This window comes from Schistocerca piceifrons, chromosome 1 (genome assembly GCF_021461385.2).
Source record: "Schistocerca piceifrons isolate TAMUIC-IGC-003096 chromosome 1, iqSchPice1.1, whole genome shotgun sequence".
Taxonomy (NCBI): Eukaryota; Metazoa; Arthropoda; class Insecta; order Orthoptera; family Acrididae; genus Schistocerca; species Schistocerca piceifrons.
The window spans coordinates 589,103,160-589,130,542 of NC_060138.1; the positions used below are offsets into that span (position 1 = coordinate 589,103,160).

Genomic DNA, 27,383 nt, shown 5'->3' on the forward strand with positions numbered 1-27,383 from the left:
ATCAAGTTTGGGAACCTGTGGCTTCTGTTGCACAGTTCGTGGGTGTGGTCCATATGGGGGCTTTAAAAGGAACCAGTAGTGGTTAAGCGACCATGGACCCTTCCAACACCTTTATACAATTTTTCATGCGTATGCTAATGTTCCACATTAACTGCAAACTACACAATACATTGTCCCTAGCACTAGCACATCAGTAGCATTACACTACAAAAGGGTGTACTAATAATTCTGTGTAACATGAACCCATTCCAAAAAATGTAAGGAAGATTGCTGTAAGCGTCATCAAAATGTAACAGCGTTAAGAAAACGATAGTTGCTATTCACCATATAGCAGAAATGCTGAGTTGCAGAAAGGCACAACAAACAGACTGTCAGAAAGTTACCTTTCGGCCAACAAAGCCTTTTTCAAAAATAGACAGTGCATGTGCGCCCCCCCTCCGTCCCCCCCCCCCCCCCCCTGCCGCCCCACACACACCACAGTCTCTTGCAGCTGGAACCAGACAAAATTTAAACACTGTGACAGTGGGCTAAAACATGCAGACTGTTTATACTATGTGTGCTACAGCTGTTATGCAACAGTTTCCACAATTTTTCTTGCCTCTAGTTATAGCAGGAAAACAGACTGAAATATGTCATGATGAGTCGTGGCAAAAAGACACCCCATTTTTAAAGTGTTTCGAGCTATCTACTTTATCTCACTTTCTAGTTCTCAAGATTTTTTATATTATTTTCCCCAGGAACCATGAAGCAATTGTAGAACGTAGTAAAAGATGTCATTTAATTTGTGTAGCAGCAGAATATGGACCAATTTTCAGTGCAATCCCACCCTGTCATTTTTCAGGGCCTTATGTGCTTGGAATGCAAGCCACATAAAGTTTTTTAGGTGGTTTAAAATATGATCTTTCTAATGAAAACAGCTTAAGAGAATTTGTACAAGACTTTTGTAAAAGTGGACCAAAAATGGCCTTTTTTCGATTTTTAGGAACATTATCAACTTTGCCCTCAGTTTGTGAACTATTGGAAAGCAATAGGTGGATGAAATTTTGTATTCTAAGACCTTGTATCAGAAAGTTAATGTGTGCTAGGTTTCAAGTATCCTTCCGGAGATATAAAATGCTGAACTTAACATTTTTTTTAGAGCATCAATTTTTAGGCCAACTTTGCTTCGAATTATCCATATGCCAGTGCCTCAGGAAACCCCTCTTATTATTTTGCTTAAGACAGTGCAGAAAGTTGTATGACGTGACCTAGTTTTGTTATTTTCAAGAAAATATTACCAGAGATATTATGTCTTATTAGAGTTGCCAAAAGTCATGCATACACTTTTGGTAGCTGCGGTATGGGGCCAAATAAATGATTATATCTGCAGAAGTAGTGAGTTAATGATCGCGAGTCTTTATCAATGTTCATTGGGAACATTTGCGATTGTTCGCACAAAATTTCTTCAAAATCTGTGATGGTTCTGTTGGAACCTCTAGACCACTTCGCATAGAATGATCCATTTGTGTGCCAGACAGAGGAAGGATTGAAATGTAAAGCTTCCACTCATTTTACTTAATTGCACTCAAAACCCATTTGCAGTCTCATTGAGTGATGTCAGCTTATACTGTTGTGCTGTAAATCTCTTTTTTTTTTTTTTTCATATAGCACAGGAAGTAGTGAGTGGAGGAATGGGAGAGAATAGACCCTACACAGATTTGAGCAATAGGTCAGTGGGCTCAGAAATGCAATAGTAAGAAAGTCACATTGCCTCTCATTCAGTTATGTACTTCTTAAAAATAAATGTTACAATTGAAAACCATATCTAACTTGAAATGGTTCTGTGATAGAATTTTTAAAGTAAAAAAAAAAATCACAAAATTTGTTCTGTGTATAGACTGAATGAGTTGTGTGGTGTCCTTCATTAAGCATGAAGAAATGACGATACATGATGACAAGTGGCCAACAAACTTAAGTACAGAAAATCAATCAAAACCGTTGTGGAAACTGCCATTTTACAATATCTCAATGGTCGGACAACTTTCTGTAGTTGACTTGAAGTTTCTGTTGAGAACATGACAAAACAAATATTGTACCATAATTTCTGTGGCTTCCAAAACTCTTGAGATCCACAAAAGGAACGTCTTCTTTGGATTTTTGGAATGTGGAGGTAGAGAGCTTTATAATGTCTGAGATAGGCTCAGTGTTTCCTAGTTACTTGTGTTTGTGTTTTAAACAAGTTTGATAGTGCAACACCTTGTCTAAAAGACACCAGGGTTCATTTTTATCTTTTTCTTGTACCTATTGTTTTCATTTGAATTTTAGCAGCAGGATGGGTAGGAGGCATGCATGCTGTGCTCATGTGGATTTAGGAGGAACGGACCACAGTTCATAAGCTGCTGAAGACACTTTTGGCCATGGTCAGCTGTCTGCACACTACTACCTCAGGATGTAGCAGTGGCAGAGAAACTTAGCATATCACATCACACACCTCAGGTGTCACTTGTTTCACCAATTGGGCAGCCATGCTCACTGCAGAGTGGATGCAGGTCGTAATGCGTTTGCATCACTCAACGCAGAGGATCAATGTAGGGGCTGGCCATCTGGCCATGCCCATTCACGCTGTAAGTGGACAAGTGGCTGATCCTTTAGCAGTGTCCTCGGAGACATGTGGGGAGGCTGGTTTGCTGGTTATTGGAAGCTCGAATGCTAGGCATGTTATAGAACCCCATATGGGGAATAGTGTCCAAGGCTGGAAAGATGTTCAGTATGCACTCGGTATTTCTGCCAGAGGCGGGAGGGATTGGGGGGGGGGGGGTGTCAGGTATCATCCATGATGTAGAGGTAGCAGCTCTGTCTGTGGCTATGTAGCTATCAAGGTGCTGTCGTCTTCAAATTGTGGCTCATGTCAGCACCAGTGACACTTGGTGCTTGCATGCTAAAACATGTCCAATCTGTACGGGCAGCTGGAGGATGTGGTGAAGACTGATGACCTCACTTGTGGGATGCGAGCAGAGCTCACAGTTTGCAATATCGAATGTGGAACTGATCAGGATCCTTCAGTTTGAAAGGGTCTGAATCAGAGGTTCCATAACTTCTGTGACTGTCTTGTCTTGGCTGCAGATTTCTGGACCTGTTACGGAATGAAGAATTGTAGACACCCCTTTACAAGTCAGGAATGGATTACATGAAGGCATAGAAGAAGTGCCCACTCAGGCAGCAGAGTACTTGTGGAGTGCACAAAGGAAGTTTTAGGCTACAGTGCAGTTTGACGTCTTGTGATGAATGCTCACCAGTCGATATGAAAAAGGCAAAACCACTGCTACATCCTGAGGTGGTAGTGTGCAGACAGCTGACTGTGGCCAATAGTGTCTCCAGCAGCTTGTGAACTGTGGTCTGTTCCTCCTAAATCCATATGAGCACAGCATGCACGCCTCCTACCCGTCCTGCTGCTAAAATTCAAATAAAAACAATAGGTACAAGAAGAAGATAAAAATGAACCCTGCTGTCTTTTAGACCAGGCGTTGCACTATCAAACTTGTTTAAAACACAAACACAAGTAACTAGGAAACACTGAGCCTGTCTCATACATTATAAAGCCCTCTACTTCCACATTTAAAAATCCAAAGAAGGTGTTCCTTTGAATGTCAAAATTTTAACAGTAAATCACCAAAGCATTCATATTAGACAGATTTACCCCCCTCCGGGAAAGGTATCACACCCAAATTTTACTTGGAACTTAGAGCTGGATGGAACCTGAAGTAGAGGTGTCCCAATTATTTAATAAGCACACGGCAGTTGTAGAATCGTTAAAAAAAAGTCCATGCTCACAAGCGCTGAAGTACCCTGGTCATGCAATCTTTGTTGGAGGCGAGTAGTTTGAGTGTCAACTGGTGTGTCTACGGATTCATTGTGGGTGATATGAACAGTCAGTGTAATGAACTAGTTCTGAACACATTTTTCGATAACCGTTTGGAGCACCTAGTTTGATGGACCACACACAATAGAAATATTTTAGTGTTTGTAACAACGACATTGTCAGTATAGCATCAGGGATTAGTGAATGTGATGTCATCATTGTGAAAATGGTTACTATAGTTCATAAACCATCAGTCAGGGTGTCTAAGAACTGGAAAGAGCAGGTAATCAGTTGTTCAATCCTGTTTAGACAATAAATGTCCACCATGTAGGTCAAATATGACAGATGTAGAGGACTTAAGGGTAAAGTTTAAACTAATTGTAAACTGACCTCTGCAGAAGTACTTGCTGAGTCAGTGTACTAAGGACATAAAAGATCCACTGTGGTCTAATAACAAAATTTGGAAAATGCTGAGGGTGCAGAGATTGTTGTACTCTCAGGTCAAAAAAGTGGTGCGAAAATATCAGCACGCAGAGGTTGGTAGAAATTCATAATCTATAAAAAGGTCACTCCACAAAGTATACAACTACTTCCACTATCTTACATTAGTGAAAGACATTATGGAGATCATGAGAATATTTTGATCTTATGTAAATTTGCTAAGTAAGTCGAAGTCTTTTATACAGTTTCTTGTTGAACAGTCGGTGTGGCAGTAGTGGACAGCAGAAGGAAAGCTGAAGTTTTAAATTTCATGTTAAAAATGTCATTCAGGCAGGAGGATTGCACAGACATATTGTCATTTGACCATACGTGGGCTCCCATGTACAGGACATAAAAATAGGCATCCATGGCACTGAGAAACAATTGAAAGAGTTGGAGTGTTGGAAAATAAGAAGGTCACCAGGTCTGCATGGAATCTCATTTCTGTTTCATAGAGTGTACCCTAAGACACTGGCCCTGTACATAGTTCACATTTATCCCAAATGTCTTACCCAATGCAAAGTCCCATGTGCCTGTAAAAAAGTGTGTGACTCTAGTACATAAAAGGATAAAAGAACAGTCCTGTAAAATTGTTGATCTATATCCTTAACATCAGTTTACTACATAATTCTTGAGCAAATTCTGAGTTTGAATATAATAAATTTCCTCAAGGCAGAAAACCTTCTGTCAACAAATCAACATGGATTTTGAAAGCATCACATGTATGTAACCCAGCTTGCCCTTTTTTCACATAATATCCTGTGAACCGTGCAGGAAGGGCAGTAGGCAGATTTCATATTCATAGATTTCCAGAAAATGTTTGATACGTTGCCCCATTGTGATCTGTTAAGACAAATCCAAGTATTCAGAATAGGTTCCCAGGTAGGTGAGTGACTCGAAGACTTTTTAAGTAATAGGACTGAGTACATTTTCCTGGATGGCAAGTGTTCTTTGGAGACAGGGATATCATCAGGTGTGCCCCAGGGAAGTGTGTTAGGACACACTTATTCTCTGCGTATGTAAATGATCTGATGGGTAGGATGAGCAGCAATTTTTGAGTCATTCTTGATGATGCGTAGTATATGAGAAAGTATTGTTCTTGATTTGACCGTGGAAGAATATAGAATGACTTAGACAGAATTCCTATTTAGTGTGATGAATGGCAGCTTGCTGTAAATGTAGAAAAATATATGTTATTGCAGATCCTTTGATGTTCAAATACAATATTAGTGGTGTAATTCATGAAACAGTCACATTGATTAAATGTTGTTGTGGTCTTCAGTCCAGTGACTGGTTTGATGCAGTTCTCCATGCTACCCTATCCTGTGCCAGCTTCTTCGTCTCCCAGTACCTACTGCAACCTACATCCTTCTGAATCTGCTTAGTGTAATCATCTCTTTGTTTCCCTCTACGATTTTTACCCACCATGCTTCCCTCCATCACTAAATTGTTGATCCCTTGATGCCGCAGAACGTGTCCTACTAACCGATCCCTTCTTCTAGTCAAGTTGTGCCACAAATTCCTCTTCTCCCCAATTCTATTCAGTACCTCCTCATTAGTTACGTGATCTATCCATCACATTGATTAAATACATACTCAATAATGTTAAAAAGTGATAGGAAAGCATGTAAGGTTGGTCGCACGAAAGGTGAATGGTGAAAATTGATTTACCGAGAGAATCCCAGGAAAGTGTAACTTATCTCTATAGGAGACTGCTTATAGAACACTAGTGCAATCTGTTCTTGAATTTTGTTAGTGTGTGTGAAATCCCTACCAGGTCAGATTGGAGGAAGGCATTGAAGAAATTCAGAGACATGCTGCGAGATTTGTTACTGGTAGAGTCAGTCAACACGCGAGTATGATGGAGGTTCTTTGTGAAAGTAGTAGAAATCCCTGGAGCATAGATGACATTATTTTTGTGAGACACTATTGAGAAAATTTTGAAAACCCTCATTTCCGGCTGATTGTGGAACAATTTTACTACCTCCTGTGTACATTTCACTTAAGGACCATGAAGACAAGACAGTAGAAGTTAGGCATCGTATGGAAGCATGTAGACAGTCACTTTTACCTTACTCCATTTGTGGATGGAACAGGAAAGGGAATGATTAGTAAAAAATTGCATGACAGTTTGTGTCCACTTGCTGCTCCACAGACACAAGAATTTGTGTGTTAGTTCAAGTGAAACATTTCTTACTATCTTTCTTACAGCTCAGAGTTGGCTCAATGTGATTTCATCTACATCTACATATGTGGTCCTGTCAGCCACCATATGGTGGTCATTGCCTATCCAGTTTCGTGCACAGATAGAATGAGGGAAATACAACTGTGTATATGCCTCTGTATGAGCCCTAATTTCTCGTGTCTTATCTTCATCGTCCTTATATGAAATGTGCTTTAGCTCTAGTAGGATCATTATGCAATCAGCTTAAAATGCCATTTCTCTAAATTTACTCAGTAGTGTTTTGCGAAAAGTCCTACACTTCAGGGATTCCCATTTGAATTCCCAAAGCATCACCTTAACACTTTACGTGTTGTTCAAACCAACCAATAATAAATCTGACGCCCGCCTCCAAATTGCTTCAATTTCTTCCTTTAATCTGATCTGGTGCAGATCCAAACACTCAAGCAGTACTCAAGACTAGGATGCACTAGTGTCCTAAATGCTGTCTCCTTTACAGATTAACCACACTTTCCTAAAATTCTGCCCCCCTGACAATACCCTTGTCTCTGATGAACTCTCGCCGTTGAGGACAACATTGTTGGTTGTATTACTCACGTATCTGGAAACCTATTTTGTATGCTCGCACCTTCATTGAAATTCCACAGTGGAATACTGTTGTCGAATACTTTTTCAATATGTCCTGTGAGAAAATGACAAGTAGAGTTTCCCACAAGTGATGCTTTCTAAAACTGTGCTGATTCATGGACATAAGATTTTTTTTTGTCTCTGGGAAATTCATTATATTTGAACTCGGAATATGTTCTAGAATTCTGCAGTGAACTGATGTAAAGGATATTGGTCTGTAATTTTATGGGTTCATTCTTTTACCCTTCTTATATACAGGAGTTACCTGCACTTTTTTCTAGACACTTGGGACTGTGCACTGGGCAAGAGATTTGTGTTAAATGCAAGCTAAGTAAGAGGGCAAATACCATAGAATACTCTTCGTAAAACCAAGTTAGGATTCCATCCAGACCCAGCGACTTATTTGTTTTCTACTCTTTTATATGTTTCCCTATCCCAGGGATGCATATTACTATGTTGGGATGCATATTACTATGTCATCCATACGAGACTCTGTGCAATGGTCAAATAACACTATGTTTGCAAGATTCTCCTGCATGAACAATTTCTTAGACATGGCGCTTTCATTTTGCTATCTTCAACTGCCACACTAGACTGAATGGAAGCCATAGACTCACTTAGCAATTATACATAGGACCAGAATTTTCTTGGGTTCTCAGCCAGATCTTTTGCTCAGATATGACAGTGGAAGTGCTAGCTTTGCTCATACATCTTTTCACAGATGCATGAATTTCTACTAACTTACCTGTCATCTTTTTCACTGTCTCTTTTGAACTGAGAGTGCAACAGCCTTTGCTTCCTCAGCACTTTCTGAATTTTGTTCCTAAACCACTGTGGGTATTTCCCTCCTTAATCCACTTACTCGGTACATACTTGTGCAGAGCAAGATTTACAATCTTCGTCTATAATTCCTCTGTCTGTTGTTATGGAACCAAATGATGTCAGTTCATTGTCCAAGTGATATGCTAACAGCCACTTACCTGCTCCTTCTAGCAGAAACATTCTTCTAGCCTTCTTGACTGATATATTAGCTTTCATAACCATAGTTACTCAATTTCAACCTCAGTAGAGACCTTGCCGTTGGTGGGGAGACTTGCATGCCTCAGCAATGGAGGGGTATCTGTTGAGAGGCCAGACAGACATATGGTTCCTGAAGAGGGACAGCAGCCTTTTCGGTATAGTTGCAGGAGCAACAGCCTGGATGATTGATCTGGCATTGTAACGTTAATTAAAATGGCCTTGCTGTGCTTGTACTGTGAATGGCTGAAAGCAAGGGGAAACTACAGCTGTAATTTTTCCCGAGGGCATGCAGCTTTACAGTATTGTTAAATGATGATGGCGTCCTCGTGGGTAAAATATTCTAAAGGTAAAAGAATCACCCATTTGAATCTCTGGGCGGGGACTACTCAGGAGGATGTCATTATCAGGAGAAAGAAAATTGGCATTCTACGGATCAGTGCGTGGACTGTTAGATCCCTAAATCAGACAGGTAGGTTAGAAAATTTAAAACGGGAAATGTATAGGTTAAAGGTAGATACAGTGATAATTAATGAGGTTTGGTGGCAGGAGGAACAAGACTTCTGGTCAGGTGAATACAGGTTTATAAATACAAAATCAAATATGGGTAAAGCACAAGTAGGTTTAATAACGAATAAAAAAAATAGGAGCGTGGCTAAGCTACTACAAACAGCATAGTTAACGTATTATTGAAGCCAAGATAGTCCTAGTTAGATTATGAAGAGATTGAAGAAATATATGATGCCGTAAAAGAAATTAATCAGATTATTAAGGGAGGCGAAAATTTAATAGTCGTTGGGGACTGGAATTCGATAGAAGGGAAAGGAAGAGAAGGAAAAGTGGTAGGTGAATATGGGCTGGAGCTAAGGAATGGAAGAGGAAGCCGCTTCATAGAATTTTGCACATAGCATAACTTAATCATCACTAACACTTTGTTTAAGAATCATGACAGGAGGTTCTATACATGGAAGAGACCCGGAGACACTGGAATGTTTCAGACTGATTATATAATGGTAAGACAGAGATTTAGAAAGCATGTTTTAAAGTGTAAGACCTTGCCAGGGACGGATGTGGACTCTGACTGCAATTTATTGGTTATGAACTGTAAATGAAAACTGAAGAAATTGCAAGAAGGTAGGAATTTAAGGAGATGAGACCTGGATAAAGAACCAGAGTTTTTAGAGTGTTTCAGAGAGAGCATTAGGGAACAATTGACAAATACAGGGGAAAGAAATACAGTAGAAGAAGAATGGGTAGCTTTGAGAGATGAAATAGTGAAGGCAGCAGAGGATCAAGTAGGTAAAAAGACAAGGGCTAGTAGAAATCCTTGGCTAACAGGAGAGATATTTGCATTTAATTGATAAAAAGAGAAAATATAAAATGCAGTTAACGAAACAGGAAAAAAGGTATACAAACATCTCAGAAATGAGATCGCTAGGAAGTGCAAAATGGCTGAAAAGGGATGGATGGCTAGAAGGCAAATGTAAGGATGTAGAGCTGTGTATCACTAGGGGTAAGATAGATACTGCCTACAGGAAAATTAAAGAGATCTTTGAAGAAAAGAGATCCACCTGTATGAATACAAGAGCTCAGATGGAAAGCCAGTCCTCAGCAAAGAAGGGAAAGCAGGAAGGTGGGAGGAGTATATAGAGGGTCTGTACAAGAGTGATGTACTTGAGGGCAATGTTTTGGAAATTGAAGAGGACGTAGATGAAGATGAAATGGGGGATATGATACTGCGTGAAGAATTTGACGCAGCTCTGAAAGACCTAAGTAAAAAAAAAAAAAAAAGGCACCGGTAGTAGACAACATTCCATTAGAACTACTGAAAGCCTTGGGAGAGCCAGCCATGACAGAACTCTACCGTCTGGTGAGCAAGATGTATGAGACAGGCGAAATACCCTCAGACTTCAAGAAGAATATAATAATTCCAATCCCAAAGAAAGCAGGTGTCTACAGGTGTTAAAATTATCAAACTATTAGTATAATAAGTCATGGCTGCAAAATACTAACACAAGTTCTTTACAGATGAATGGAAAAACTGGTAGAAGCTGATCTCGGGGAAGATCAGTTTGGATTCCGTAGAAATGTTGCAACGTGCGAGGTAATACTGACCCTACGACTTATCTTAGAAGATAGATTAAGGAAAGGCAAACCTATGTTTGTCACATTTGTAGACTTAGAGAAAGCTTTTGACAATGTTGGCTGGGCTTTCAAATTATGAAGGTGGCAGGGGTAAAATACAGGGAGAGAAAGGCTATTTCTCTCCCTGTACCAGACGGCAATTATAAGATTCGAGGGGCATAAAAGAGTAGCAGTGGTTGAGAACGGAGTAAGACAGGGTAGTAGCCTCTCTCTGATGTTATTCAATGTGTATATTGAGTAAGCAGTAAAGGGGAAAAAAAGAAAAATTTAGAGTAGGAATTAAAATCCCTGGAGAAGGAATAAAAACTTTGAGGTTTGCGGATGACGTTGTAGTTCTGTCAGAGGCAGCAAAGGACCTGGAAGTGTCTTGAAGGGAGGATATAGTATGAATATCAACAAAAGCAAAATGAGAATAATGGAATGTAGTCGAATTAAATCAGGTGATGCTGAGAGAATTAATTAGGAAATAAGACACTTAAAGTAGTAGATGAGTTTTGCTATTTGGTGAGCAAAATAACTGCTGATGTGGAACTAGAGGGGATATAAAATGTAGTATGCTTGCAATGGCAAGGAAAGCATTTCTGAAGAAGAGCAATTTGTTAACATAAGAGTATAGATTTAAGTGTCACGAAATCTTCTGAAAGTATTTCTGTGGAGTGTAGCCATGTATGGAAGTGAAACATGGACAATAAATAGTTTGTACAAGAAGAGAATAGAAGCTTTTGAAATGTGGTGCTACAGAAGAATGCTGAAGATTAGATGGGTAGATCACATAACTAATGAGGAGGTATTGAATAGAATTGGGGAGAAGAGAAATTTGTGGCACAACTTGACTAGAAGAAGGGATCGTTTGGTAGGACACATTCTGAGGCATCAAGGAATCAACCAGTTTAGTATTGTAGAGAAGCCTGGAGGGTAAAAATTGTAGAGGAAGACAAAGAGATGAATACACAAGAAGATTCAAAAGGATGTAGGTTGCAGAGTTACCATATTTACTCGAATTTAAGCCGCACTCGAATCTAAGCCGCACCTGAAAAATGAGATTCGAAATCGAGGAAAAAAATTTTCCCGAATCTAAGCCGCACCAGAAATCTGAGACTTGAAATTCATGGTTGGTCCATTGTAATATGAGACACAATTTAGGTCAAATGAATGACGATACAGCTACAGTAGTTTGGTTCGAGTCGTAAGCTTAGCAGTTAAGCTTTACCAGGTAGCCGTTGCTATGCGTCAGGCGCTCCGTCCGTATTTATACGGGTACCCTTCCTTTTCCACGTGCTTCATCTGGTTTGAATTGATTGCTTATTTTTCTTTCATCTTATGACATCTAATCTGTCCTTCTGATAAATGTTCCATGACTTACTAAATATCATGAGCTTCCTACTTCAGATTTTAACCAGCTCTTGGTCTCGAGAATAATTTGAGTGTGAGAATATTCCTGGGGGGCAGTAAATTTGGGAGCTATGTTTGTGTTGCATGTAATGGACACAGCATACATATTATAATGATTGTTTTTAGTTCACAAAACGGTTTAATGCAGCTCATCACATTAGCCTAGCCTATGCCAGTCTTTCACCTCTGCACATTTATTACAAGTCTGCTCCGAAGCTGAGTGTTAAGCATAGACGGCTACTGTGAGGATAACTCAGGTTTGATTCCTGGTACTGCCATCGATTTTTCCTTGGTGGGACACCTGATATGCAGTATGCTCACTTCATGATGCCAAATGGGCAGCTGAGGAGCTAATCGACCGAGTAGCAGCAGCTCCACAGTATGGAAAGTCTGCAAAACAACCAGACCAGCCATATCAAATAGTATGAAACCACAAGGCAGAGGATAACACGGCAGCAGGTAGACATCACTCGGGCCTTCACAACCTGGATGAGGAGCTCGTTATAGCTACTGCAACGTACATGTAGCTGAACCTGCTGACTATATTCAAACATTGGCATCCCTCTACAGTTTTTATCCACCATAATTTTCTTTGTTACTAAATTAACTACTCTTGTGGTTGGAGAAAAACTTACTTTTCATATAAATGAAAAGCAATTACTCGGGTAGGACTGTACTTGTGGAGCGCACATAGGGGATTTTTAGACTACAAGGTGCCACTCAATATGCAGACAGGAAAAGCAGACTGCATTCAAAGTAAAGATACTTCGACTGTCAAAATTTTATCAGTAAATTGTCCGCAAATGATATTACAAGTGTAACAGAGCCAAACTCTCAGAAAATCAGAAAAAGAAATGTCGGGTATGGCCTTTCTGCCGTACATTCCCATAGTGAAGGACAGAATCGGCTGTATATTGCACAAACATGGCATAAAGACGATTTTCAGACTGACGAGGAAGATCAAAGAGTGTCTTAGATTGGAAAAGGAGAAAAGGGACCCACTTGCAATGTTGGGAATATACTGTATACCATGCACATGCGGAAAAGTTTGTCGGAATGACTGGATGATCAATCAACAACAGGATCAAAGAACATAAGCGACATTGCAGGTTGGGGCAGGTGGAGAAATCAGCTGTGGCAGAGCACGCACCAACCACATAATAAAATTCCCCGACATGGAAGTTCTGGCTGTAGAGAAGCACTATCACATGCGCTTGTTCAGAGAAGCTGTAGAAATACAAAAACACGCTAACTGCTTCAACAAGAAAGAGGAAAGCCTTAAAGTAAACGGATCCTGGCTTCCCGTACTGCAGCGAACGACCGTCGTAGGTGGCAAAAGGAGAACCATACCAGAAATGACCGCGGAGAAGCCCTTGGACATTGGAGCGCCAGGTACATACGGTCTGCAGCCGCGAGCTCGGCTCCAGTTCACCACTGGCAATGGAGGGTGAAGCTTTGACAATGCCAGCCACTCGTGCTGGCAGAACGTCAGTAAAATCATTAGAAGAGTGTCGGCCAAAAAACTCAAGGCAGAAGCCAATAGGCAATGATTCAAATGACATGATTAAGAATTAGAAATTTAAAGAAAACTACATTTAAACCTATTAATTTATAAAAAATATTGATCAATGTCATTTTGAGAAAGAATAAAAAATTAAAAAATTTCAGGGCACCTGTGAAGATTCGAACCGACAACCTTCTGCTTGTGGGTAATGCACCTTCTCCATTTCACTACATAAACACTTTGAGTAGTGATACTATTCTTATGGCTGTAGATCATTGCATGAAATTCCAAATTGTTTTTCATCGATTACTCGCAAATGTGGGCTCACCAGGGTGAATGACTACAAGTTGTAGTAACTGGGAGTGTAACATGCACAACCATATAGATGTGTGAATGATATAGATGATTTCAAAAAGCCAGTACCACCTTTGGGGATCTCTCCTTGTGAGATAAACTGATGCAGCAGTCTTCATCTTTGACATGTCAGAATAGGGCTTGCCACAGAAACAGCTAGTAGAAAAATCCATGCAATATACACGTTTATTTATATGTAAAAGCCGACTTTGGAATTTTTCTTTGCGTGAGACCGTGTTTGCCAATTTGAAATTTTAGATTAACATATCGTATAGTTCATATCACTTCTGCACGATCTTTCATTGATTATATCAATAGTCATTTTTATTGTGATATAGCATGAAATTTTGAACATTAGTGAGGACCCTGATGAACTGGTACTGTTATTGCTGACAGTAGGCTTAAGCTCATTTGTGCTCTTTTAAAATTTTTGAAAACAGTATGCCTATCCTCATTGAAAACATTCTTTCTCTAATGCAGTTGTATAAATATATGAGAAATAGCTTATCTTTATACTGTATTTTTGAAAATTTTCATAAATTGCTAGAGTTGTGGATAACTTATATTGTAGCAAATCAGTGTTTGTGACTCACACAGTTTCTGCCAAAGAATAGATCACCTTAAATTTCAGTGTATATCAATGCAAATAAATATAAATATTTGAGAAATTTTGGAAGTTACTACTGTTTTACGCAGAAACTAATTCACAGTATTAAATCAGTGTTTGCATTAAGTTACTGCAAAATATATTGTAACTAACATATTGTCTTGAATTTAAAAAATGGCTCTGAGCACTATGGGACTCAACTTCTGAGGTCATCAGTCCCCTAGAACTTAGAACTACTTAAACCTAACTAACCTAAGGACATCACACACATCCATGCCCGAGGCAGGATTCGAACCTACGATCTTGAATTTTTTTCCCTTTCAGAAGGAGTATAAATTATCTACATTTACTACAAATTAACTCTATAGTTTAGTTTTTTTGACTATAATCTCAAAAAGCCTTAGGAAAGGAGTAATCAGTAGCTTAGATTTTCCTTTTGCCTTAATAGAAATCTGGTTTTGTGTATTTGTGTCAATTCTTGTGCAAAGTCAGTAATTTCTTAGGTCAACAGATTAAAAGATAGTCAGCAGACTTAGTTAAAAGTTATATGTTCACTGTCCTTTAAAACACTGCACAAGCCACAATGCAGCTCCTCTGTGAGTGCTGTTTTTTGAAGATGGGGTGAATTAGTTGGCATTCATAAGCAGCTGGAAATCGTGCTGACTGCTGTTGAATGATTGGCAGCTGCTGCGAGTCGGTTTGTTGAAAGAACGCCTGAGAGTCATATACCTGTGGTACCGAAGATACCTCAAGTAGTATCCTTTCCTGTGTACCCTGTCTCCCCTGCAGTAAGTATGGGCTCTGTCATTACTTGTGCACTTGATTGTCAGTGGTGGAGCTAGGCATATGGATGTATCTTCTCCTTATAAAAATGAAATTTGCTCCATCAATGTTGAACAGAGAAACAGTGAGAATAATACTTTGACAGCATTCCTGGTGAATAGTTAGCCATGAAACAAAGTAAAAAAAACTCCACAAGAGACGCCAGCTGTTAACAGAAATGGACATTTCAACTTTTTTGTGTTGACATTTAACATGCAATTGCTTCCTGATTATATAACAGCAGGTTTCTTCCTTTGCCCAGCTAAAGATACTGCTGTACATTTCCTGTCATTTAATATGTTTTAAATGCCATTATTTAAAACAAACTATAGTAGCATGTTTTATTGTCTGTACAGGCATGGCAAGTGGCGGCATTGTAGTGTAGCTGCAGAGCACTTCACAGGCTGACAGTGGTTCAGTAATAACTGGGGAATAGGACCCAGTGAGAGGAAACAGAAACTTGCTATGCAAGTCACTCTACAGGAAGCAGAAAGTCTGTAACCATGTAGAGCGCGCACAAGGATAACTTCAGCAGATGGTTGGTGCGAGCGGCTGATACTAAGCACTGGGTGACAACACTCTTCATGAAGCACTAGGCTAGATCCATGGTGGTTGAACTCAGAGTAAGCACCAGCCTGCATAGCTTTCTTGTGCGTGCAGATAAACCCTTCTGTCAGCAGGCCTGCCCAAACAGCAAGGCATTTGCACCCTTCGTGGCTGGTTTTGGCATTATTCCGCTGCATTATCCATACCAGCTCATCTGCCCTCATTGCAATGTTCACTGGCAGGTCTACTAAATACCTCTCATCTGAAAGGCCTTGTGAGGCTGGTCACAGACAGGCTTGGGCTACGACCTCCATCTCAGAACTGGAGAGGCTGTTGGAGAACCTGGCAGTGGACCAACCACCAAAGGAGTCAAGGCTGGCGCCATTAGCTCTCCCAGAAGGGCACAGAGGCTGTGACAGCAGGGAGAATCCACTGGCAGCAATGGTGATGAGATTACCACCATCAGTGAGGAGGAGGAGGGGGGGGAGTCGTAGGAGTAGGTGGTGGAGGTGGAGGAGGTGGAGGCAGAGGAGGAGGAGGGGGGGGGGGGACAATCAGAATCCATGGGCTCCACATCAGCAGGGGCAAATCCGAGCCTCACTGTGTCATGAGGCTGCAGATGAAGGGAGGACAGTGGAGGAGGCAACAGCAGGGAAGTACGCTGTTGCAAGTGAGAGCCCCCACCCAGAACAGTGTTGTGAGCCAACCCTCTCACCCACCAGACCAAAAGACCATGGTGGAGATCCTCCAACCGTGGACAGGCGCAACTAGTTTTCATGACAGGTCAGCTGCTTCCTACTGATATCCACCACAAACAACTGTCGACCTTCGTAGCCCACCACGACACCTGGCAGAAACCCCTGCCACCGGCTAAAGAACTGGGCCCAAATGGCAGCTCTGGGAAGAAAACCTGGAAGGCCACTGTGGTATGTGACTCAGGATGCAAGAAATCCAGGAGACCCTGTGGCTGGCACCCTTGCAAACTTCCACTGGACTGCACCCGCTAAATGGTCTTGTCCAATATGTAACTAGAAAACTCGGCAACACATCATCACAGGAAAAAGCACTCATGACCTCTTCATTTGGGTCTTTGATGTACCCATGAAGTTATCCACCTCTTGAGTTAGAAGCGGGTGCAGGGGGCAGTAATCATATGCTGAGTCCTGTTGCGAATGCAAAAGTCATTAAACTCCCACTACACAAATTGCCTCCACTTACTGGACACAAGGGTCGTGCTCAATGGCAAAAATATCTGACGTGTGGACAGTGTCAGTCGGCAATGTGAAGGACAGCTTGGATGCATTTGGGAAATTGGTCAGTTCATTGACCACCAACAATCACATGCTGCCCAAAAAGAGACCTGCGAAATTCATGTACACTCTGTCCCAAGGGTGCTCCAGGACTGGCCAAGGAGGAAAGTGATGTAGCATGCAGCCTGGTTCTGTACTGGTTCTGTACAGACCCCTCAAGCCTACACCAGACGTTCAGTGTCACAACTGATCACTGGTCAGTAGATGGGGTGTGGCACCGACGCATTCATATAAGTCATACCCCAGTGCAGCAAGTGGAGTAAAAAAAATGGAGCATTTCGAGGGGGATGAAACGTATTCCCTGCAAAATCCACACCAGATAAATGTACTCCAGCTAACCCATGTGGACCGCAGAAATGATTTTCTGGAAAAGCAGGTCAGTGGCTGCGGCATTCACAACCTCTTGTGCTGTCAATGGAAAATCCAACAGGGTTTGCTGCAAGACATCACCCAATGTGAATATGAAAGCTTCAACACAACCATGAGAGCCTCCTACAGATTGAACTTGAGATTGAGACCCACCGGTAACCGTGATAGCCCATCAGCCTTGGCATTCTGGGTGGTGGAGGAGCAACCAATGTCATAGTAATAATTGCTGAGAAAGAGGGCCCATTTCTGCACTCAGTGGACAATCCTGTCGTACAATTGAAGGAGGGCAAATAAAGAAACAAGTGGCTTCTGGTCGGTGATCAGGAGGAACCTTACTCCCATGCAAGAAAATGTGAAACTTTTTAACTCTGAAAATAATAGCTGTCATCTCCTATTCCATCTGTAAATAATTACACTGCACAGTAGAAAGTGTCTTCAGTATGTGAGCAACACTGCACCAATACTGGGATGCATTATAGGCCAGGGCTAAAGGTTTACCGTTCATAACAGAAACAAGATAGGGAGCAGAGCACAAATGCTAGTTGCCAGACTGAAAAACCTGTTGACAATCTAACAATCAGACAAACTTGACATGTTTCTGACAAAGCTAGTTAAGAGGATGGCAGGTATGCATGGCCTGTGGGAATGAACTGATCATGATGCAAAATCTTACCCAAAAAAGACTGGAGCTCCTTCAGGTTTTTGGGTGCCAGCAAGTTGACGACGGTTTTGTGTGGTCATTCTTAGGGATAAGCCCATCTTTGCTAAGCACATGTCCCAAAAAAAGGACCTCTGAGGAGAAAAAAAAACTGCACTTCTTCAACTTGGAACAAAGGAGTTCTCCAGGAGGCTTTAGAAAACCAGCTGAAGGTTTCATGAATGCTCCTCTTTTGTAGGTCCATTACCCAGATGTCATCAGGGTAATTGGTCAAAGAGGGAATCTCCTGAATCAACTGTCCCAAACACCATTGATAAGTCTCTGGCGCAAATGAGATTCCAAAAGGCAAGTGATTAAACTGGCAAAGCCCAAAGGGGGCACCGAGGGCCAAGAAGATCCAAGAAACAGCATCCAATGACAACTGCAGGTATGCATCATGCAATCCAATGCATGAAAGATACTGGCCCCCTGACAACTTCAGTAACAACTCTGCTGGCCGCCGAATTGGATACGAATCCGTGATGGATTGCAAGTTGACCATCTGTTTAAAATTGCTGAAAAGGCTCGTGGTGCCATCAGTCTTCTGAATCACCACCAAATGGGAAGTAGAAGACACAACACTATGATTCTGCCATCATAGAAACTTGGCCTTTGCATTGTCATGCTTGGAGAAGAGCTGTGGCATGAGTGACCTAATTGAGCCACATTCCAGTTATCAGACAGGCAGTTCCTTGCTACTACTGTCAACTTATGGGATTCCACAATCTAGGCAAAGTCAGCTAAATAAATGTTGAACAAAGTTAACGCCTTAGTCTCAACCTCTTGGCTGGATGCTAACTGGCAATTGTATCCCAAATTAGCAAGTCTGCATAAGATGTAGCGCATTTAGGACACTAAAATGACCCTTTGGAAGAGACACTGCAAGTCAGCAACCCAGGCCACATACAGTGGCCTGGGTGATTGTAATGCCACCACAAGGGTTTGAAATCCAAAATACTGTGTCAGCAACCAATAAAGTTCATCAAAGGGATGTTTCTCAAGGTCAGTGGAGGGCTTCAAATTCTGGTCAACTTTGAACAAACCCATGTTGCTGGACAAGAAGAAGCTGATCTTATAAACCAGATCAGTGATACACATTATTTGGCAGAGCAGCAAGAATGACCTGAGGTAATTCTCTCACCTTTCTGTAGAGTCATCCAAACCATGAAATGTCATCTGGTGATGGGAATGGGGAAGAAAACTGCGCAATGGATACCTGGCCATGGGCTACTGCTGGTGGTGAAAAGGCACAAAGCAAATCTGCATTCTGGTTCGTCAGCACCTGCATCTGCTTCTGCTGCCGCTTCTTCTGTAGATACAACTGCCACTGCCAGCATTGCAGGTACGCCAAGTCAGTGGTGGCTCAAAAGTAACACGAGGAAAAGAGAGACAAAAAATAGGGGATTCATATGTGTAAGAACGTCCTTTGTTGCCGCTTTAGTATCTGCACAGGCTGGTAGACTACCTTGTTGGCAGAGGTGCTTTATGGGTCAACAGTGACTCGTTAATAACTGGGGAACAGAGCCCTGTGAGAGGAAACAAAAACACATAATGTGTGTTGATCTGTGGGAAGCAGGAAGTCCAAAACCCTGTAGAGAGGTGCACAGGGGTAAACTCGGCATGCCGCTGGCCCAGGTGACTGAGCACTTGGCAACAATACTCGACACAAAGCACACGGCAATGTCTTGTGGTTGAACCCAGCAAAGCACTGCCCCACAAGTCTTAAGACTGCCTGCAGGTAGAGATTTCTGTCAGCGGGTCTGCCCATATTACACGCCACATGTGGGCTCCATGGTAGTTCAGCACACTATTCCATTGTGTGATCCACACCAGCTCATCTGCCTGCATCACAATGTCCATTGTATAGTACACTTTCAATGCATAGGCATAAATTGTGGACAAGAAGTTCATTGTCAGAAATAATTTGTTGCTCTCTACAATCCTACATTAATTGGTTTGGTAGTCATCTAGTTTGGAGTTAGTCTTGAGTTGTGTACATGGAAGAAAAAATAACAATGCATGAAAATTAGGAGTTGACTATCGTACAGTTGGAAAGCCTACCATTTTTAACTCATTTGTGGCAACTAAGAAAATAACTCTGCAGTCAGACCCAGAGAAGAGCATGATGTCAACCAGCTGCAATCTCATACTTTGCGGTATGGTGTCATTCAGATGTGATATGAAAGGCAAGTGATCAGCACCGCTCTCTCTTGCCAATTGTTCAACTTTCCACACATTGAAGCTATCATTTTTCATTCAAGTAGTACCCCAATTGCCATCATGAGGCAAAGTGGACCCTTTTCCAGTCTTCCCACCAAGGAAAAATCCCAGGCAGTACTGGAGTTTGAACACAGATCCTGTACATGGCAGACAGATGTGCTGATCAATCAATTATGGAGGCAGACCATTTGGGGCAATAGTTAAAAATACAAAAAAACAGACTGTTGGCCATTATCACATGGACACGTGCAAGTGATGCAGGCCCTAACATCAACTGTGGCATATATATTTCCACAAATGAATCACCTGTGGCCACTATTAACCTAGTGAAATGGGATCAAACAGTGGAAACCTCAGGTACGAATATCAACAGTGTAGGAAAGGACAGATGGCTACTCACCATACAGAAGACACGTCAGGTTACAGTCAGGCAAGGTTATAAGACACCCACATATAGCTTTCGGCCACAGCCTTTGTCAGTAAAAAACACACACACACACACACACACACACACACACACACACACACAAAAGGGGGGGAGGCGGCAAGTACACCTCATGCACACACGACTGCCAACTTCAGCATCCTGCCCGAGGTGCTGGAGTTGGTGGTCATGTGTGTGTGAGGTGTGCTTGCTTGTATGTTGTGTGAGGTGTGCTTGCTTGTGTGTGTGTGTGTGTGTGTGTGTGTGTGTGTGTGTGTGTGTGTGGGAGCGCGCGCGCGCCCGCGCGCCTTTTACTGATGAAGGCTGTGGCCGAAAGCTATATGTGAGTGTCATTTAACTGTGCCTGTATGCAACCTGATGTACCTTCTCTACAGTAAGTAGCAGTCTGTCTTTTCCTAAATTGTTAGTAAAATAGGATGACAGCTGAGCAAAAGGGAAGATGAAGGTAATGTATTGAGTCCAAGAACAATATCTTGTCATCATTTTCACACGTGAGTAAACATGCTTGAAAGATAATAGATATAAAACCTAGTCAAGATTATCTGACCAATTATCATCAGCTCTGCGAGGTTGGTTGGGTGGCAGACCATGTGCACTGTTTAAAGACATTAAAGTTTGTCAGACAGGACCCTCAACAAGTCCCCCAGCTTGACTCAAACTTGAGCCCTTTCCTTCTGATGGCAGTGTCCGAGTTTTGGTCCAGTGCACTGCTTTATTCAGTTAGAAACTTTCACAACAGCTCTCTGTCTATCAGAGTGAGATATTCATACTGAAATCCTAGCTGTTGTGGGCTCCTGATTCCAATGAAAAGAGAGTAAGGAGATGGGAAGATTTCACTGATAAAATGGTATTAATGCAGTAAAAGTTGTTTCAAGGTACATGTGGAGTAATTGAGACTTCACAAAAGAGACTGTCATGCTGGAGTTTACAGATGTGATCAGTGTTATCTTTAACAACATATCTATTGAAACATTATGTTGACCCCATGCCAATGGCTTATTACCTTTACAGGACAGATGAATACAGTGGAGACACTATGAAAGATCATCAGTATATGCCACTTTTTACCTCCCCACCTCATGTCAGGCTGAACAAGCATGTACTCTGCCATCTCATGTAAATTGTGGATTAGCTATGAGGACCCTATACTGACCCCTCATGAAACCACCCAGCTCCCACATGGTGTACTGAAATTCACTGGTATACTGAAATTTTTGAAACCGCCATTCTATTTTGACCACTGATGTCATCAGCTTCTGTACATAGAGGTAGTGGTGACAGACTAGAATCTGCTGCATAATCTGAGGTCTAGCTTCGGTTGGAAGGTTGTAATTTGGTTATGATGTTACTAAATCCACTTAAGTGTCACAAAACTAACAATTTTATAAAGTGATATTTTTGGTCATAAACTGTTCCATAGTGTAGTTTGAGGTCTGAGTCTGTCATATGACACTTTATTTGAGAGTTGGTCATGACAACCATTTTCTACATATAAAGTGCACCTTCTGTGATTAATATTACATCCCCGTGAAAACTCATAATTTTCCTATGTGCTCTGATGTTTTTGGGTTAATGTGTTTGTAGGCTTAAATAACAAGAACATCCACACATCAAATTTGCATATTGCCATTAGGGTTCAAAAACTTGAAAGTCTGTAACACATAGCTGCCGAAATGGTTGGCGGTGTCACTGATCAGAGCTGATGAGATGTATCATATCCTCCAGTGTTTATGATTAGATGATTAGAGTGTTGTCTTCTCAACAGCAATCTTAGAATTCGCTGCAGCATGTCTGTGAGATTGTTTTCTGCCATTGGTCTTTCATCATCTACTGACGCTTTTGCAGACACATAGTTAGTGGGAATACTTTTCTATCTAATGAAACAATGGAAACTCCATGTAGGAATATGAACAATGTAGGAAAAGATAGCCGGCTGCTGTGGCTGAGCGGTTCTAGACACTTCAGTCCGGAAACGCACTGCTGCTACGGTTGCAGGTTCGAATCCTGCCTCGGGCATGGATGTGTGTGATGTCCTTAGATTAGTTAGGTTTAAGTAGTTCTAAGTCTAGGGGACTGTTGACCTCAGATGTTAAGTCCCATAGTGCTTAGAGCCATTTGAACAGATGTTAAGTCCCATAGTGCTTAGAGCCATTTGAACAATTTTTAGGTAAACATAGATTGGTACTTACCCTAGACAGGCAGACTAAAAGACACTCACATATAGCTTTTGGCCACAGCCTTTGTCAGTAAAAAGACACCACCCACACCAAACCCCCCCCCCCCCCCACACACACACACACACATATATACAATATTCTCACACAAACACATCTCATGTGCACATGACTGTCAGCTCCAGCATCTCGGGCTAAATGAAAGATCACGTGGGATGCAAGCAGTAATAAGGGGAAGGGGAATGAGAAGGAGTAATGGTGGGAGAGAGACGAAGGGAGTCTGGTGAAGTGCGCAGGGTCTAGACTGCCAAGAGGTGCAGCGTCAGGAGATTGTGGGGTAGGGAGGTGGGGAAAAAAGGAATGAAAAAGCAGAGGAGCATGGTAAGCCAGGCTGACGTGTTGACACAGGGTTGCAAATAAACAAGGCGGGAGATGAGAATGGGGAGGAGGTGATAGTCCAGAGGGAGTGGAAACTGCTCATCTCCCTATCTGTTTATTTGCAGCCCTCTGCCAACGCACCCGCCCATATTTCTCTGTTCCCTCCCCCCCCTTCCCCCCTCCCCTCTGCTAACTGCGAATGCACCATTGTTTGGTAGTAGAGTAAGGTTTGCTTCTTTGTAGTAAGTGGCAGGGAACATCTCGCTTCAGAATAAAGTGCAGGTCCGCTACAGACAGCTCTACAGGTGCTACAGGTTAAGAGGGCCAAATTAATAGACAGAGCTAGAAGAAATTATGAAGAGAATGTTTGAAACATGTACTCTGTCTCACTAATTTTGTAGTAGTATGGAAGTCCTTCATGTATGTTTCATGGATATGTACAATGCAGCTTTTAATGATATATCAACACAGCACTGAAGTTTTCAGACCGTTCATTTGTATATAATTCAGTGGTGCAATGTAATTGGGTTTTCTCAACATGATATAATTTTTATTTGTTACACTGCCACTTAGAGAAAAATATATGGGCTTTAGTTACAGCAATGATGAAGTTCAGAACCTACCCTTATCAATGTGGATTTTGAATTTTCCATTACTTACATCTTATGATACGCTACATGGTCATATTCAATCAGTTACAAAATGTTTTAGCAACTTCATTCTATCTCCCAACCCACCTTTCCAAATACGTTTCTTGGCTTTGTCATCTTTCTGCACAATTCCTGCAAATGTTTTCTCTTAAATGTTGAAAAGAAATGTCCAGAAGCACATATGTATTATGGTGTGTCTTTGTATCCCACTTGTTAAATACTGTTCCATGTATGTTAGGGAATATCACTTGTTTTCTAGTGCAGTTTGTGTGTTGCACACTGTTATCATTATGTGTAAATGAAAGCCATTATGTAATGTAATTTCCTTAAACAACCAATGTTTCTGTTTAAGATATCTCAATAATTTATTATTATTGCAGCTGGTGCCATGAAAGCTTTGTATGCAAAAGGCATTGTACATAGAGATTTAAAACCACAAAACATTCTTCTCAGCCATTCAGGTGGTAAGATGTGCCCACAGCCTCATGAAATAACACTTAAGATTGGTAAGTTGATCAATCATGCATACAATAGACACACCTATTTAATGTAATTTTATTTTGTTTTGTTTGAATTATATGCATCACATAATTTTGAACCCTTTGCTTTCAGTTTCATATACTCTTGCCTGGTTGAAAGTAAATAGAAAAATATTTGCTATTATTATTGTTTTCCTTTTGCATGACCAATACTAACAATGTATTAAATTTAAAGTTATTTTGATATTAACCAAATAAGAAGTACCGAAGTACAAAGAAATACAAAAAAAAATATTTGCGAAGTGTTGGGGTGTATGCAGGTGGATGAAGCCCCACAATTGCACCCAGTCAGACATTCATATATTTGTATATCTAGCTACATGAATGAAGAGAGAAAGTGATCATCATCTTGTTATGGAGGAGTGGATTGACAGTGGAGATGAAACAGAGGAAGAGAGAGAGAGTAGAATGAATGAGGTGGAAGTCTGGGGGGAGTAGAGATGGATGTGAGATAGGGACTAGTGGAGATTGATGCAAGGGGGACTGTGATATCGAAGGATGTGGTGTTAAGACAATTCCTATTAACATATTTTAGTTTCCATATGCCCTTGTCGCACATCCACCTCCATCCGTGTTCCCATCCCCCCCTCCACATTTTTCTCGTTCTACATTAACACACTTCTCTTCATGATATCACTGTTCTTCTTCCTATCTGCACCTCCCAATCCATCCTTTAATTTCATTGTGTACATTACACAATTCCCCCTTCTCTTGGCTGGAGCTAACTCACTAGTGCCATGTTGCTATCCCATCACTTTGCTTTGCCCCGTCCCTCACCCTCCTTTCTCCTCTAACCAACTCCATCTGACACAGCACTACAACTCAGGTGAGCTGCAACACTGTAGCAATGTAGTCAACCAGATATATATATATATATATATATATATATATATATATATATATATATATATATATATAGAGAGAGAGAGAGAGAGAGAGAGAGAGTGTTTAATTTTTCTATGTATTTTAACAAATACTTACCCAACATTCTTTTCTTTCCAGCTGACTTTGGTTTTGCAAGGTTCTTACAGGATGGTGTTATGGCAAAAACATTATGTGGATCTCCTATGTACATGGTAAGATTGTTTACATTGTTGTTAATGGTCTAATAAGAACAAAATCAAGTGGAACTGTCGTTTTCCAATTGTTCATGGTATCATTCTGTAGAAATGTTATGAACATGCCGTGGGAGGGACTGTAGGTTCACTAAGTTTTAAAAATTTATCTAATACTAACTAAAATATCAGCAAAAATTTTGTTCACTTGTAAGAGCTTTGCAACAAGATGATACAGACAAGCAAAGCTTCTAGTTACTAATTCCACATTAAACTTATTCTTATTTTAAATAAATAATAACAGTATAAAGATAATGACATACATAAGGTGTACCAGGAGGAATAATCATTCACAGATATGACATCAATGACCATTCAGAGCAAAATGTCTTGTAAATATGAGCTCTAAAATGCATACCGTAAGACCTATGAGCACTTCTTCATTTTCAATGCTATGAAACAAATCTCTTTGACTGCAAGCTCTTTGCTTTCCATATTTTGGGAGCAAGTAGTATGGACAAAAACAAGAAAAAATGTCTACTAAACATGTGCTGTAAAATGCATACCTTAAGAGCTATGAGCACTTGTTCTGGAGAAGAGACATGTTTCACATTAGCAAAGGTGAAAAAGTGTTCATATCTGTTAACATATGCATTTGAGATCCCATGTTTTCTGGAATTTTTTGCTTCAAATGAGCTTTCCTTTCATATCCCTTCATGGATAGTGATAATTCCTCCAGAGACATGCTGTATAGACTGGACATCCCACTCTCAACATGGGGCTACTACTCTGTCCCCAACCCCCTCCCCGTGCCCAGTCCTGCTTTATACTTCACACTGTTAGTAACAGTCGCAACCACTAGGAAACATTTACCAGACATTTTATAACAGCTTCTAACATAATCACAGTCAATCAGCATTAACTGCTTCATCTATACGGGTGGGACAAAAACGGTATAATGAGGTTTAGAGTAATTCAATAACAATAATGGAAATTTCAAAATGGAAAAATAAGTAAAATAAGAGAAAGGCATCCATTCACACGTACAGCAGACTGATGCGTAGCACACATGAACATGTAACAGAAAACAGTTTTCGCACCATCTTTCAATTTCTTTTTTTAATAAAAGCACTCATTCACATTCACAGCCACACAAACACCCAAACACATGACCATGTGTGTGTGCATGCATGCATGCATGCAAGTGCGCTCGCACTTTTACTTTTTTAACTATGTTGTTGTTGTTGTTGTTGTTGTTGTTGTGGTCTTCAGTCCTGAGACTGGTTTGATGCAGCTCTCCATGCTACAGTAAAGCTGTGTGCCCTCGGGAAAAATTACGGCTGTAGTTTCCCCTTGCTTTCAGCCGTTCGCAGTACCAGCACAGCAAGGCCGTTTTGGTTAGTGTTACAAGGCCAGATCAGTCAATCATCCAGACTGTTGCCCCTGCAACTACTGAAAAGGCTGCTGCCCCTCTTCAGGAACCACACATTTGCCTGGCCTCTCAACAGATACCCCTCCGTTGTGGTTGCACCTACGGTACGGCCACCTGTATCGCTGAGGCACGCAAGCCTCCCCACCAACGGCAAGGTCCATGTTTCATTATTATTCACAAAAATAACTTAAAATATTGTGTATGATGCGAGCCTCGCCACCAACATAAAGGACCATTCACACAAGTATCAAAGGACGTAAATGTCCTTGTTACGTGTTCACATATCATATCAGAGTGGTGTTGAATTCTTATTTGTGGTGTGATGATGCTTATAGACTGGAAATCTCTATTGGAGAAACAAATATTATACAGAAAAATTAAGAGACCAAATTGTTCCCCAATATTTACTTTCAGAAGGGAAGTACTGTCAGTAGCCACCTAAAAATTACATATAAAAGTAAGAGACACAAGTTTCAGAACTGATAGTGCCTTTGTCGGGAGGAGAGGAGGATATGTCGAGGAGGGTAAAAATGGAACAACTGCTTACTCAAACCTCAGGATGAGAGAGACCCACTTATATTGAGGACAGGGATAGATCAT

The 27,383-nt window shown here is 41.0% G+C and overlaps 1 protein-coding gene across 2 annotated transcripts in view; it reads left to right on the plus strand.

Annotated features, from left to right (window-relative positions):
* The window catches only part of LOC124802951 (serine/threonine-protein kinase unc-51), a 173,724-nt gene that overhangs the window by 6,244 nt on the left and 140,097 nt on the right, over nucleotides 1-27,383 (plus strand). For both annotated transcript variants that reach the window (XR_007017168.1, XM_047264046.1), the window contains exons 7-8: nucleotides 24,138-24,263; nucleotides 25,299-25,372. Coding sequence is in view for 1 of the 2 variants with exons in the window: in XM_047264046.1 (XP_047120002.1) it covers nucleotides 24,138-24,263; nucleotides 25,299-25,372 (200 nt within the window). In the remaining variant the exon portion in view is untranslated. The remainder of the gene's footprint in view (nucleotides 1-24,137; nucleotides 24,264-25,298; nucleotides 25,373-27,383) is intronic.